This window comes from Schistocerca gregaria, chromosome 1 (assembly GCF_023897955.1).
Source record: "Schistocerca gregaria isolate iqSchGreg1 chromosome 1, iqSchGreg1.2, whole genome shotgun sequence".
Classification (NCBI taxonomy): Eukaryota; Metazoa; Arthropoda; class Insecta; order Orthoptera; family Acrididae; genus Schistocerca; species Schistocerca gregaria.
Window position 1 is genome coordinate 805592123 of NC_064920.1, and position 13792 is coordinate 805605914.

The 13792-nt window shown below is 39.1% G+C and overlaps 1 protein-coding gene across 3 annotated transcripts in view; it reads right to left on the reverse strand.

Annotated features, from left to right (window-relative positions):
* Positions 1-13792, reverse strand: part of LOC126270374 (protein argonaute-2) — a 233614-nt gene that overhangs the window by 64095 nt on the left and 155727 nt on the right. For all 3 annotated transcript variants that reach the window (XM_049974065.1, XM_049974066.1, XM_049974067.1), the window contains 2 exons: positions 6829-6942; positions 2337-2503 (listed from right to left, as the gene is read on the reverse strand). In XM_049974065.1, the coding sequence (XP_049830022.1) occupies positions 2337-2503; positions 6829-6942 (281 nt within the window). The remainder of the gene's footprint in view (positions 1-2336; positions 2504-6828; positions 6943-13792) is intronic.

Consider the following 13792-nt stretch of genomic DNA (forward strand, 5'->3'; position numbering starts at 1 on the left):
GGATTCTTTTTATGTTATGTTAGGTTTAGTTCTGTTCAATGTTTGTGGGATGTAAGGTTGCGTCACAGTATTCCCTAACGTGTTGGTCACTTTCTCAGGTGCATATTTACACAATGGATGATTGTTGGTTGTTTTGTTATAATTAATGGGACAATCTGTGCTGGAGTCAGTGTTGTGCCTCTCTTGGGTGCTGCACTTCTCCGAGTTAGTTGCATCCTCTCTTTTAAGGGGGTGGTGGTCGGGATGGAGAGGTGTAATCAAGGTGTGCCCCTGAATTTTCATTCACCACACTTATGAACAAAATTTGCAGGCCAGGTATGGCCCTTGCCTCATCTCACAGTATGTTTACCAATAGAAGAGTCACTGACCTGTTTACTGTCAAGCTTCCTGCAGCTGCCACAGCATCTGGGAGTGCTACCCATACCATGCAAGTTGAGGTACACAGTGTGGCAGCCATAGGCACCTATTAGTATCTGCACATGCAATCTTCTTCCGGACGCGTAATTAGGTCAGTGCGCCTCCCTCAGTGGCCAGTTATGCTCCATGCTCTGACCGACCAAGAGCCGCTATAGGTCTCCAGCACCTGCCGCTGCCCCCAAAAGTATTCTCTCGCCTTCGCTGTGAACCCTGCATGATGCTGCATTTCTGACAGCCGGTCCCTAGCACCACTTCACAGTATCTGCAAGTGACTGCCCATGAGCTCATTGCCTTATGGAATCATGCCATTACAGCACCTTGCTTGCCTACAAGCTGCCAGCCTTGTGGGATTGGGTCATTACTTACTCTCTCTGCTCCTTGCCACATCAACAACTATTGTCTTCGTCCTAATGCGCACATCTCGGGAACTGTTGAGTATCAAAATTTCTGTTATGGTGTGTAGATGTTTGTTTTCAGAAGAGGTATGTAGTTTCGTCATATTGAAAAGCATAGATCTAAATACCATCTGTCAAGCCACTTGGTTAAAGGACACTTCAAAATCAAACTCATCTTCATCTACATCTGTACTCTGCATGCCACAGTCGAGTGCATGGCAGAGGGTACTTCCCATTGTACCAGTTATAAGGGACTTATTTCCCTTCCGTTCACATATGGAGAATGAGAGAATGGTGGCTAAACCACCTCTGTGCATTCTGTAGTTCTCTTTGCAGCATCTACAGGAGTAATATGTAGGGGGTTGTAGTATAATCCCAGACTCCTCACTTAAAGGCTTTCATGGGAGTCTGTATCTTCAGGCACCTGCCAGTTCAGTTTTTCAGCATCATTTTGATACTCCCCCATGGGTCAAAGAAACCTGTGATGATTTCTGCTTCCTTTCTTTACATACTTTCAATATCTACTGTCTGTCCTACTGGGTGCGGGACCCACACATCAGAGCACCATTTTAGAATAAGTTACAATAGTGTTTTCTAAGCATACTAAATGGCAGACTGATTGCGGTTTCCTAATATGCCGCCAGTGAAATGAAATCTGCCACCTGCTTGACCTACAACTGAACCTACGATACCATTCCATTTCATATCCCAACAAATTGTTAAACCAAGATTTTGCTCACACTGATTAATTCTAATTGTGACTTTTTGATATTGTAGTCATACGATTCTATGTTTACTCGTTTTGTGAAGCGCACATTTTCATTTCTGAAGATCTGCATCATTATGAAATTTGTTTTACGGTCTTTGAAATCTTATCATCTAATATTAAAAACAATTACAGCTGCAGTGGATAATTGCAGGACATAAACTAGACAACATATAACACTGTAAAATATAGACTAGCTCAAGAGACATGTATTTGTAACTTACACAAACTGTTATCATATGTGACACTCTACCAAAACAACAAAGTGATTAACCATCGTGCATGGGATGGGCTGATGTCAGTTCATGTTTGCATAGGCACACAAATGATGGTGGCAGCAATAGCTGGTGTTTTCATTCAGAATATTATCACTTTTCTGGGGAACCAGTTTAGGACATTCTTCCATGTAAAATGAGCTTGCAGTAAATAGTAACAATGCAACCAGTGAAAATGAATCTCTATTGTTATGTTACTTGCCACTCAAGTCATATGCAACCGATCATGTAAACTGGCAGCTGAGGTAACAAAGCGATATAAAAACAGCTGCCAACAGTAATCAGTAACTGTCATTCATTTTGTTATTCTGATCCAGGTATAGGGCATTATTGGATACAAAAAAATCAACTGGGAAACATACCAGGTAAAATATAATGCTGTAAAATATGGACTAACTAACAGTACATGTATCCGTAACTTATACAACCTGTAATATTTGACTGCATGCTACTGTTGGACGCAAAAATTTCGTTAATACTCACTTTCGGCCTAATGCTTGGAACCAAAATGCTGTTAATACCTCCAAGTTTAACATTTATTTTGAGGCATAAATTAGACAGAGTTTGGGGCGAAGTTTTATTCACATTCTTTGCTTGAACACACTGTGTGGCCATTCCAAGTACTGTATCCCCAACACGTTTTACTTCAGCTGCAATCAAAATCACACACATTTACAAAATTTTGTTGGGAGAGTTAACACAAAAATGAAAAACAACAAAAACGTAAGTTCTTAACTCTGGGTCTGTGATCTTTTTATTAACACAACAGAGTACTTCTGCCAACATTTGCTGTCAACTATGTGAAATACGTGTCTACTGTAGTTCCAGAAATACTGATACAATAAGGAGATTATGGGAGGCTATTTAAATGTTCAGCCAAAGGGGTAGGGAGGTGGGGTGGGAGGGTAGAGAGAGGATGGGTAGTACCAAGACTGGAAAACTGATTTAACACACACTAGTGTAAGTGCTAGAAAATTACTCAAGTATAAATTATTGTGTATTCATAGAAATTCAAGAAATTTCAAAGATATACACTAGGTGATCAAAAGCATCCCGACACCTGGCTGAAAATGGCTTACAAGTTCGTCGCACCTTTAGCCTTGATCACAGCTTATACTCTGTAAGGCATACATTCAATCAGGTGCTGGAAGGTTTTTTGGGGTATGGCAGCCCATTCTTCACGGAGTGCTGCACTGAGGAGAGGTATCAATGACAGTCGGTGAGGCTTGGCATGAAGAAGTCACCGTTCAGAAACATTCTAAAGGTGTTCTATACGATTCAGGTCAGGATTCTGTGCAGACCAGCCCATTACAGGGATGTTATCGTCGTGTAACCATTCCACCACAGGCCGTGCATTATGAACAGGTGCTCAATTGTGTTGAAAGATGTAATGACATCCCCAACAGTGGGAAACAAGAAGGTGCTTCATAGTACTTGCAGTGGATCCTGTTGCAGTTTGGAATTCCAATGTGCTGGTCTGGATAGATGTCTACCATTACAACCCTCTTCAACTGCCAGTGGTATCTGTCAGTCAACAGACAAGGTCAGCCTGTACACTTTTGTGCTGTACGTGTACCTTCATGTCTCCACTTCACTATCACATCGGAAACAGTGGACATAGGGATGTTTAATCTCACGTATAAACATATGATACAAGTGACACCCAACCACCTGACCACATTCGAAGTCCATGAGTTCCACGAAGTATCCCATTCTGCTCTCTCACAATGTCTAATGGTTATTGGGAGGTCACCGATTTGGGGTACCTGGCAGTAGGTGGCAGCACAATGCACTAATATAAAAACGTGTGTTTTTGCGGTGTCCGGATACTTTTGATCACAGTGTATGACACAAGTACAAACACTAGAAAACATTATTCATGTGAAATATAACCTGTCACAAAATACCATCACTTAACTATGCAAGTGCAAGCACTGTGTCAGAACATCATCAAAAAAGAAAGGCCATCCTTAGTCTTACAAACTTTTGTTTAATGCCCGAGTAGATACAAAAAATTATGATGGATGTCCATGTACACTTCTACGTACAATTTTCATAATGGGGGAAACTGTCTCGCACATATCCTCAGTGAAACGCCAGTGTTGCCCTCAAGTAACTGCCTCATTTCAGTTAGTAAAAATGATAACATTTCATGAAGAGTTTGTTACAAATCTGTCACAGGTGAATTACACAGATTTTGGCAAATAGTTTTGCAAGTATTGCCAATTTTAGATGGTTATCCTTGAGAACAGGCAGTTTTGCTGGAGCCTCAGATCACCCTTGATAATGAACCAGTCAATTCGAAAAAAGTTACCAGCATCCATATACTGCAAGTGTGACAGATTTGTAGTAAACTCTCTATAAAACAAAAAGAATTGAAAGTGGATAAAATTTCAAATGAAGCTACAAGAAATTCTGGGATAACACATTTTCAATCAAAATTATGTGCTCCCTCCACAATAAACACATTCGGAAGCTTCCAGTGAAAAGTTTCTCATTGTCCTTTTCAACTATCTTTACATTTAATTTATTTGCAACGTCACCTCTTATGAGTTTTCACACTCATTTAAATTTTGCAGTGATCTGTAAAAGTTAAGTGCATGCAAATAAGTTTTCACACCTGTAAGTCTTATTTTTTAATATGATACTTACTGTTACATCCATACAGTGCAACAAATTTGGTTACAGCAGAAACCAATCATTTGGTTACAGCAGGGACTACGAGAGTAATCGCAAAAGTAAGGTCTCCTAGTTTTTTTATAAGTACAGAACTCTGTTTGTGTGGCAGTTGGTCACACTGTGTGTTAACATACGCACGCCACACTGATACGCTCAATCTTGGCTTGGCAGTCATTCAGAAAGGAGCTCCTGTTGGATGTTACCGCCAAGTGCGAACTGCGTGCAGCTATTCAGTTTTTGAAAGCAAAGGGCACAGCACCTATTGAAATCCATTGCCAATTGACGGAAGTGTATGGTGAGTGGTGCATGGATGTCAAAAATGTTCGTAAGTGGTGTAGACAGTTTGCAGCTGGTCAGGCCGAAATTCACAACGAACAAAGGAGCGGGAGACTGTCAACTTCTGAGGAGACAGTGTTGAAGGTCGAGTAAAGCATGCATGAAGATCGGCAGATCACCCTGGATGATCTCTGCACGTTGGTTCCTGAGGTTTCCCGAAGCACCGCTCACACAATTTTAACGGAAACATTGAACTATCGGAAGGTGTGCACATGATGGGTGCCACGTATGCTGACTGAGGACCACATGCGGCAATGAGTTGATACTTCCCGTGTATTTCTTCACTGCCCTTGCACCCGAACAGGATAACTTTCTGGACTCAATTGTCTTTGGTGATGAAACCTGGGCATACCACTTTACACCTGAGACCAAGCAACAATCACGCCAGCGGCAGCATCCTTCTTCAGCATGGGGAAAGCTGGTATGACAATGGGCATACAAAAACTGCCAAAGCATGTACAAAAATGCATCGACAGAAATGGTGATTATTTAAAAAAAATTGCTAGATGTTCAAGCTGTAAACTGATGTAAATCATTGTAGAAATAAACAGGTCTATGTACTTATGAAAAAATAGAAGACCTTACTTTTGGGATTACTCTTGTAACCATTCAAAACTGAAGGCTGTTAACAATAATGTATGGCTTAAATGAAACAGTACCCATATGAAGTACAACATCTAAAGAATTACTTCAGGGTGGCTTTTTTATGGTTGTACTACTAGCAAAATGCTGGTGCCTCTGCTGGGATGTGGCTTTTGGCTTCTATGAAATACTTGTCCTATTTTACAAAAATTATGAGGTACAAAATTTGATTTTTAGACATCTTACAGTTTGATACTTTTGATCGATAACTGACTGAATTTGTTTTTATTGTATGTCGTAGTTACTGCGCTGCATTAATTAAGTACAGAATTGCACAAAATTTTGCAGAGGTAAAAACACATTGCATAAACTTTGCTTATGGTTGATTTTAGTTTGCACATTGCACTGTATGAAATATAGATAAGACATTGAAAATTTATTTAAAATTGAGAGCAGAATGATATCTCATTTTGTTATTTACTTTTGTATCCGACGATATGGTTGCACATGACACACACATTTCCTTTCCTGCGCATCGTGTATCATGTTCATAACAATCATGTTACATAAACAGTTCAAGATATCAAAACAAAGCCTTCTCCAAATGATAGCACACAAAGAAGCATGTATGTTGTATGATAAACACTCCAAACTTTTTTATTCACTGAGATGTGAAAGTAATTCGCCTGCAGCAGTCATAAGCTGGAGGCAAATGACACGTAAACACATCAATAGCACTTCAGGAAAAAGCCAGAGATCACATCTAAACATGTCCTCAGCATCTGGGGCGGGGCGGAACATGACAAGTTAACTCATCCACAGTTAAGAAAGAGAAAGGAGAACATAAAATCCAGTGCCAATGCATATTCCACTTTTCTCAAACTGCACCAAGGGGAATGCAAAACTTAACATCCTCATCTGATAGATGGATCATCATCAACAGTGTTGCAAGAACTCACTTCTTGAAGTACTACTTACTCCACTCTATCAGGGAAAATTCTGATAGTGAAAAACTTCATATTGCCACCTTTTATTCTCTCGTTAGCCAAATACTGACAGTGAAAGTTTTTCCTGCTACCAGAAGTCACTCAAATTGAGTGCCACTGCACAAGTGTGCATTTACCATTATGATTATGGTTGCAGATCTTTCATTGAAAACTCATTTTGCACATTTTTTAAAGTTATCATTTGCAGAATGGCACACTGTACAAATGCTTTAAACACAAAATTTCAATACCTAAAATATGAAAAGTTTCTAACAATGAGCTGTGAATAGCAATGACAATGTTTTTTTTGTGATTATTGATTCCAGAACTTATAATTCAAATTATAAGTTCCTAGTGCTTCTTTTCAGTGCTATGGCTTTGTTTGTACTTACCATACACTGGAGTCTTTCCAGGAAGAACCACTACTACAAGCTGAAGTGCCGTAAATGATGACTTCAGATACCTGAACATTGGCTCGACTTGGTCAGGACCAGTGGCGTACTTACCTAGAAAATGAAGATCACTATATAAAAGCCAGTTGACATAAAGTTCATCAGAAATTAAGGTCTATCAATGTTGGAAATGGATAACACAGATGACTGACTGTAATCTTCTAGAGGAGGGCATCTAAAAATTTGCCTGAAGTGATGCACTAAAGCCACAGCAAATTTGAATCAGGTTGGTTTGCTGGACATGCCAACTCCACTGATTACAAATATGAGTACTGTGTCCTAATCGTCATACCATCTTCATGATAAACTATAATTTGTGAGAATCATGCAAATAAAAGGGGGGAAAATATTGCAAAAAGAATGAGACAATACAGTACCACAAAACTTCACAACAGATATTCAAAATTATACTACTTTCAGGCACGCAAAAATATATTCATAGTCATTTTGTACTGAAAACAGTAGACTTTAGGCCAATTGTTCTATTGTTCTAATACTAACAGTTAGGAATCACTTTCATGTTTACACTGCAACAGAAATAGTAGCTACATCTATAGTGCACCACATGGGACTTAATGCAGCACAGTCTTTAGCTTTATAGATTGTGAGTATAGTGTTACTGCAGTTCTTGAGCAGATACAGCCCGAACTACACTAGGGAGCAGCAAAAACAACAGCTGACAGGTCTTGGTCTGTTCTCCCACCCATCTTCCTCCCTTTCTTTTTAAGTGCCAGTGAGAATCCTTTGCTCTACTCCTGGCTTGACCCATGACTCTAATGCATACTGTTGTTGTGATTTCTGACAAAGCTGCTGCCCATATAGCATTGTAAGAAGCAACAACTACCAAATAAACACTTATTGTTAACAGAGTTCATGTAGCAATATTGCATTGCTGCCGGCACAGCTTTTTAACTTTGAGCTTACCCAGTATTCACATGCGAGTTTGGCGTAAGGAAGTGTCATATGTTTGCAGCGAGAGCTGTGGTTTAAACAGCATACTTTGAGTGTCTTGAAGCTCTATCATTTTAACCGGCAAACAAAACTAGCAGAGACAAATAAATAGAGATAAAATATATACAATTTCCTCTTGGCCTTAAAGACAATGCCACAAGTGATGAAATCTTATAAGAACTGCAAGACTGTGTGGTGTTTCACTACAAACAGTACAAAGAATATTTGGAGTACAATGAATTGGAACCTGTGGACAGGAAATCAAGTTTCAGCCCCAAGGAAAGGCAGTGTAAGAACTGTCAATTATTTGGATTATTTCCAAAAAGACATTGTTTATCATACTATGCTTAAATTTGACAAACATACAAGAACGATAGCCTACAATGCAAAAAGTGGTGATGCTTTACATGGCAAGCCTGTTTTCACAGGCAGCTACCATTCAAGTGGAAAAACTCTCAGGGTGTATATGTGGAAAAAAAAAAAAAAAAATTCCCCGATTTTTCCTGGATTTCCCGGTTAAAATTACTCTTTCTCCCGGGTGAAGATACACTTTTTCCGTTTCAAGTAACAGTATACTTTTCCTCGGAACTGTAAAATTTATCAATCCTTTGAATGGTTATGGTTTTATACACTGGCGTAGTATTTCTTGGCTCTTTAGAAAACCAAACTCAGTAAAAAAAAATGTTTTGGAAAGATCTATGATGTGGAACAACATGTACGCTGATATTTTCGTATCACGAAAGTGTACATTTAAATTCCACTAAACGCCGCATATTACTTTCCGAGGCACTGCAATGCGCTTTTGTAGCCAGTCATAGCTCATGTCACATAATTTCGCCAGCCGATGACAGAGGATATTCGAGCATAGGACACCTGATGTAGTCAGGCAATAGCAATATCACTCTTAAGTAGAGCTTGCACACAAACAGAAAATGTTACTGGTTTAAATCATTATACATACTGTTACTACAAGAAATGCTGAGATTTCACATATTATCTTGGTCTCTAATAAGCTGCAGGAGAAACTAAGCTTTCACGTATAATGTTGATTTTTTTGTGCGTGTTATACACTATACGATACATCGCACAAATTTGCCGGTAAAATTTTTAAAGAAGACATAAATGTCTTGATCTTCTGGGCTCGAAAAATTTTCTAAATGTTTGTACTTAAAGACTTGATTTTTAAATGAGAGTCAAACGCTCTGTGATTTAAGAAATTCATCGTATAATCTTGCACATAGTTCACCTTACATAAAAGGAAATTTACTTTGAAAATAACGATTTTCAAATAACCATTCGCAATATTTTCCAGTGACCTGTTAGAAATAGATTCGTTTCAGTAGTTGCCAGAGAGCACCAGATAACATGTGTCACTGTGCTTGCGCAGCTACTAGTATACTGGAAGTGCGTATGTTCGTAAGACATTAAAAGATCTTAACATCATGTCATAAAAGAAACAAGAGCATCGGAATTTTGTGAACCATACTAAAACGCATACTTCAGCTTAAAGTGCACATTCATATGTGCAGATTAGGATGTAAATTTTCTTGCAGTACCAGTACTGTATTATATAATGTTTGGTTCTTCATTATGGCATAACGTCATACGTGCTAGAAGATGAAAACATGCACTTTTGAAGTGCAGCGAACAGTTGAAACTAGCCCATAGTGTGGAATTAAACACTGTCGTTTCAAATAAATTGACTGCATCAGAAAAGATTAATGAAAGCCAAATTTCTATAGCATATCAACAAAAATAACTTCATCGTTATGCAAGGCGATTAATACTTGACTGTCAGAAAGGACGAAATAATATAAAATCTGAAACTAATAACATATTGTAGCCTTCTGTACTCATGTCAATGTATTCACTTGATAGCTCCCGGCCACAGAAATTCATTTTGTTTTCACTTGATTTGAGAGCAACAAACGAAGATGAAATAGCAAAATAACTAAACGTAAATGTCGGTCTCGTGGAGATTATCCACATTCCCACTCTAACTCAGATTGCTCTGTGCATCAGAAAAAAACAAACTCGCAATCAATATTGGATGGGATAATTTGTTGCCGGGAGAACAAGAACTCTTCAAAAAATTTGCATTCTTTAATGCCTATAGCCTCCCCCCATGAACCATGGACCTTGTCGTTGGTGGGGAGGGTTGCGTGTCTCAGCGATACAGATAGCCGTACAGTAGGTGCAACCACAACGGAGGGGTATCTGTTGAGAGGCCAGACAAACGTGTGGTTCCTGAAGAGGGGCAGCAGCCTTTTCAGTAGTTGCAAGGCCAACAGTCTGGATGATTGACTGATCTGGACTTGTTACAATAACCAAAACGGCCTTGCTGTGCTGGTACTGCGAATGGCTGAAAGCAAGGGGAAACTACGGCCGTAATTTCTCCCGAGGGCATGCAGCTTTACTGTATGATTAAATGATGATGGCGTCCTCTTTGGTAAAATATTCCGGAGGTAAAATAGTCCCCCATTCGGATCTCCGGGCGGGTACAACTCAAGAGGAAGCCATTATCAGAAGAAAGAAAATGGGTGTTCTACGGATCGGAGCGTGGAATGTCAGATCCCTTAATCGGGCAGGTAGGTTAGAAAATTTAAAAAGGGAAATGGATAGGTTAAAGTTAGATATAGTGGGAATTAGTGAAGGTCGGTGGCAGGAGGAACAAGACTTCTGGTCAGGTGACTACAGGGTTATAAACACAAAATCAAATAGGGGTAATGCAGGAGTAGGTTTAATAATGAATAGGAAAATAGGAATGCGGGTAAGCTAGTACAAACAGCATAGCGAACGTATTATTGTGGCCAAGATAGATACGAAACGCACACCTACTACAGTAGTACAAGTTTATATGCCAACTAGCTCTGCAGATGAGGAAAAAATTGAAGAAATGTATGATGAAATAAAAGAAATTATTCAGATAGTGAAGGGTGATGAAAATTTAATAGTCATGGGTGAATTCAGCAGTAGGAAAATGGAGAGAAGGAAACGTAGTAGGTGAATATGGATTGGGGCTAAGAAATGAAAGCGGAACCCGCCTGGTAGAATTTTGCACAGAGCACGACTTAATCATAGCTAATACTTGGTTTAAGAATCATGAAAGAAGGTTGTATACATGGGAGAACCATGGAGATAATGACAGGTTTCAGATAGATTATTTAATGGTAAGACAGAGATTTAGGAACCAGGTTTTAAATTGTAAGACATTTCCAGGGGCAGATGTGGACTCTGACCACAATCTATTGGTTATGACCTGTAGATTAAAACTGAAGAAACTGCAAAAAGGAGGGAACTTAAGGAGATATGAACTGGATAAACTGAAAGAATCAGAGGTTGTACATAGTTTCAGGGGGAGCGTAAGGGAACAACTGACAGGAATGGGGGAAACAAATACAGTAGAAGAAGAATGGGTAGCTTTGAGGGATGAAGTAGTGAAGGCAGCAGAGGATCAAGTAGGTAAAAAGACGAGGGCTAGTAGAAATCCTTCGGTAACAGAAGAAATATTGAATTTAATTGATAAAAGGAGAAAATATAAAAATGCAGTAAATGAAGCAGGCAAAAAGGAATACAAACGTCTCGAAAATGAGATCGACAGGAAGGGCAAAATGGCTAAGCAGGGATGGCTAGAGGACAAATGTAAGGATGTAGAGGTTTATCTCACTAGGGGGTAAGATAGATACTGCCTACAGGAAAATTAAAGAGACCTTTGGAGATAGGAGAACCACTTGTATGAACATCAAGAGCTCAGATGGAAACCCAGTTCTAAGCAAAGAAGGGAAAGCAGAAAGGTGGAAGGAGTATGTAGAGGGTCTCTAAAAGGGCGATGTACTTGAGGACAATATTATGGAAATGGAAGAGGATGTGGATGAAGATGAAATGAGAGATACGATACTGCGTGAAGAGTTTGACAGAGCACTGAAAGACCTGAGTCGAAAAAAGGCCCCTGGAGTAGACAACATTCCATTGGAACTACTGACGGCCTTGGGAGAGCCAGTCCTGACAAAACTCTACCAGCTGGTGAGCAAGATGTATGAAACAGGCGAAATACCCGAAGACTTCAAGAAGAATATAGTAATTCCAATCACAAAGAAAGCAGGTGCTGACAGGTGTGAAAATTACCAAACTATCAGTTTAATAAGTCACAGCTGCAAAATATTAACGCTAATTCTTTACAGACGAATGGAAAAACTAGTAGAAGCCGACCTCGGGGAAGATCAGTTTACAACACGTGAGGCAATACTGACCTTACGACTTATCTTAGAAGAAAGATTAAGGAAAGGCAAACCTATGTTTCTAGCATTCGTAGACTTAAGAGAAAGCTTTTGACAATGTTGACTGGAATACTCTCTTTCAAATTCTAAAGGTGGCAGGGGTAAAATACAGGGAGCGACAGGCTATTTACAATTTGTACAGAAACCAGATGGCAGTTATAAGAGTCGAGGGACATGAAAGGGAAGCAGTGGTTGGGAAGGGAGTGAGACAGGGTTGTAGTCTCTCCCCAATTTTATTCAATCTGTATATTGAGCAAGCAGTAAAAGAACCAAAAGAAAAATTCGGGGTAGGTATTAAAATCCATGGAGAAGAAATAGAAACTTTGAGGTTTGCCGATGACATCGTAATTCTGTCAGAGACAGCAAAGGACTTGGAAGAGCAGTTGAACGGAATGGATAGTGTCTTGAAAGGAGGATATAAGATGAACATCAACAAAAGCAAATCGAGGATAATGGAATGTAGTCGAATTAAGTCGGGTGCTGCTGAGGGAATTAGATTAGGAAATGAGACACTTAAAGTAGTAAAGGAGTTTTGCTATTTGGGGAGCAAAATAACTGATGATGGTCGAAGTAGAGGATATAAAATGTAGACTGGCAATGGCAAGGAAAGCGTTTCTGAAGAAGAGAAATTTGTTAACATCGAGTATCGATTTAAGTGTCAGGAAGTCATTTCTAAAAGTATTTGTATGGAGTGTAGCCATGTATGGAAGTGAAACATGGACGATAAATAGTTTGGACAAGAAGAGAATAGAAGCTTTCGAAATGTGATGCTACAGAAGAATGCTGAAGATTAGTTGGGTAGATCACATAACTAATGAGGAAGTATTGAAAAGGATTGGGGAGAAGAGAAGTTTGTGGCACAACTTGACCAGAAGAAGGTAGGACATGTTCTGAGGCATCAAGGGATCACCAATTTAGTATTGGAGGGCAGTGTGGAGGGTAAAAATCGTAGATTCAGAAGGATGTAGGTTGCAGCAGGTACTGGGAGATGAAGAAGCTTGCACAGGATAGAGTAGCATGGAGAGCTGCATCAAACCAGTCTCAGGACTGAAGACCACAACAACAACAACAATGCCTATAGCTAATATCTTGCTTTTTTTGTGTGACATAAAATATATATAAGATACATGAAACCAGTAGAAGAGACAAGCTAGACAGTACACTTTTCTTCAGTCGATAAGTCCTAGCATTTTTTCTCTCCAACCTTGTTATAGCTTTACATGGCATGCTTTCCTTCCTGGGAAAGAATCTTATTACCTCATCAAAGATCGTCAAATGTTGTGCTACATGAAAAAAATAAATGTTTTTGTCTAATACTGAAAAAGCTGTTAATACAAACAGTACCCAAGACTTGTGTGGTTCCTCTATCTGATTACGTGTATTTTGTCACGGTCTGCTAGATAAAACGAAATAGGCCTGTCTAATATTGCAGCTATTTTAACACATACCAAATAAACGAGACTTTTTTGGCACGAATGGTCATTTATATAACACTAGGAAAAAATATAATTCACAAAGTACCAATATCAAATACTTATTAGGCCTACTGCAAGCAAAAAGTTTTATGTTCGAAAATAGTTTGACATTTCATTCATACGCTCCAGTTTCTCATGCATGAGATCGAAAAGTAGTAGTATGAAATTTTTATATAAATTTGGAATCATCTTATTCTTCCA